General features: G+C 46.1%; 1 protein-coding gene across 1 annotated transcript in view; it reads right to left on the reverse strand.

The window, feature by feature from the left end:
* Positions 1 to 1,447, reverse strand: part of PPFIA1 (PTPRF interacting protein alpha 1) — a 121,686-nt gene extending 120,239 nt beyond the window's left edge. The window contains exon 1 of the mRNA XM_023738113.1: positions 787 to 1,447. Coding sequence (XP_023593881.1) covers positions 787 to 1,050 — 264 coding nt within the window. The 5' untranslated portion in view covers positions 1,051 to 1,447. The remainder of the gene's footprint in view (positions 1 to 786) is intronic.
* Between the last annotated feature and the right edge of the window lie 714 nt (positions 1,448 to 2,161).

Consider the following 2,161-nt stretch of genomic DNA (forward strand, 5'->3'; position numbering starts at 1 on the left):
GCGTATGCTTATTCAGGTCTACCTGAAAGCTCCCTAAAGGTACATTCTCTGTGTAGGCAGAACGGCATCTAGACCCCTCATAAACACCTACGTCACCCACACAGAGCCCGCTGCCCTCCAACATTCCCTGTACACTTCCCTAGTTTTACCACTTTCTCCTTCACCAGTCAGTGAACCCTCATTCAACACCTTAACAAAAGGCTCTGAGACACTGGTCCAAACGTAATATATTTAGAGTAACAACTTCAAGGTGATCTTAAGCCTGATGATTCTCTTCTGCCAAGAAAAAGTTCCTGAGGGGCCCATCTCCAGTCTTCCAACCCCTAAAACAAATCTCATTTAGAAAACAGGTGTTCTGGTAAAGGTGGACTGTAAAAAATTTCCTTTGCTGTGAAATCAATCCTATTTGCCTCATTAGGGGATTGGAAATGCATGGGAAACAGACTTCTGGCAAGAGGCAGCCGAAGACAACGAAACTGAAGGCCTCACAAAGCCTGGCTCTTCACGGTCTTTCTCAGCAACGCTGGAGAACTTCCTCACACCTAGACAGTCCCTTCTGCTGCCCCACAACAGGAAGGAGAGTTATAAGGTATCTTCACATGACTCTGGACTACCACAGAATTTGTTCTCCCTAAGATGTTTTATTTCCAGGAACTTTACCTATGTATGACTTACAATCACTAGAAACCACCATCTCATAACCAGTTGTACAAAATGTTCGTGTAAGTATTAACAGAAAGTGACACCACAGGAAAGCCGTCAGTGGAAACTTCATAGTGTCCGTACCTGTGGAAGTGCAGTGTTGAGCTGTCTCTGCAAGGAGTCTCGCTCGTGCCCAACCTCGTGTAATTTCCCCTGGGTGAGCGCCAGCGTTTCTTGAGTCTCTCTCAGCGTATCAAGAAGACGGTCCCTTTCTTCCAGCATAGAGACCATTAACTGTTCAAAATGGGAGTCTGCGTCAGGCTGGGATGGGGAGCTGGACCCATGGCTCCCGCCTCCTCCTGAGGGGCCTTCTGCTTCACTGATGGTTGGCATCACCTCGCACATCATCTGGAAATGAAAGACACAGACCAGAGTCGGTCAGAGCAAAACAAAGGTCCTCACAGGTCTACAACTTTACAGGTATCTACAGCTTGGAATCGACCCGACGGCAATGGGTTTGGTTGGGTTTTACAGCTAATACACAGGAGCCTGGGTATAGCAAACAGTCTGAGATTAGCTGCTAAGCTAAAGGTTGGCGGTTTGAACCCACCCAGCACTGCATGGAAGAAGGGTCTGGCGATCTACTTCCATAATTACAGACAAGAATGGAGTACTTCTGCTGTGTAACACACAGGGTCACCCTGAGTCAGAACTGACTAGAGGGGAACAGGTTTTTGTTTTTTAGTTAATAAAAGAAAAGGCATCCACCTCATTCTCAGGTCTGATTGTTACGTTCCATATACAAAGCGGGAACGCATACACATGCAAAACGTACGGCAGTTTAACACCAGACAAAGACGTTAACATCAACGGTAACCCAGTGAAGCACGAAAGACTAAGCAGAACTACACGTCCCATAAAGGACAAACCCTAAGGGATTTTGTTTGCAAAGCTATATTTTTGTTATTGTTGAAAACAAGTGTCCTTCTGTAATCTCTTTTTTTTCCCCCTATTTCCCGGTGGGGGAGAAAAAGTCAAAACACATACCACCCAATCTTTTTTTTTTTTTTTTTTCAGGAAAAGCACAGAAGGAGCACACAGCCAGTAACAGTGACAAGTACCAAATCCACCAGGCATCTTGCAAGAATGTGTACACTCAGCTCCTGGGAAGGACTGACAGCTCCCTGAATTCTTGGATTTGGAGAGCGGTAAAAAGAACTGGATTCGGTAAGGGCCGAGAGAGGTGTTTTTCAGTGGTTACAACAGTTGATCAGTCAACCTAAGTTACAGTTTATAGCACCAAAAAAAAAAAAAAATTCCACAAAGGAAATACAGCAGGTTTATACAGCCGGCAGCAGCTAGGAAGGCAGGAAAAGTTAAAGGTGAGTTTATGGGACGCTGTAACTGTCTCAAATATAATAATGGGGTGAGGGAAAGGAAGGGACGTCCACTCCTGAGGGTTCTGGGCTGTACTCGGGCCACGGCGGACCCCGCAAGAGAGGTGCCCAAGGCAGCGCAC

Source organism: Trichechus manatus, unplaced genomic scaffold (genome assembly GCF_000243295.1).
Source record: "Trichechus manatus latirostris isolate Lorelei unplaced genomic scaffold, TriManLat1.0 scaffold00113, whole genome shotgun sequence".
Classification (NCBI taxonomy): Eukaryota; Metazoa; Chordata; class Mammalia; order Sirenia; family Trichechidae; genus Trichechus; species Trichechus manatus.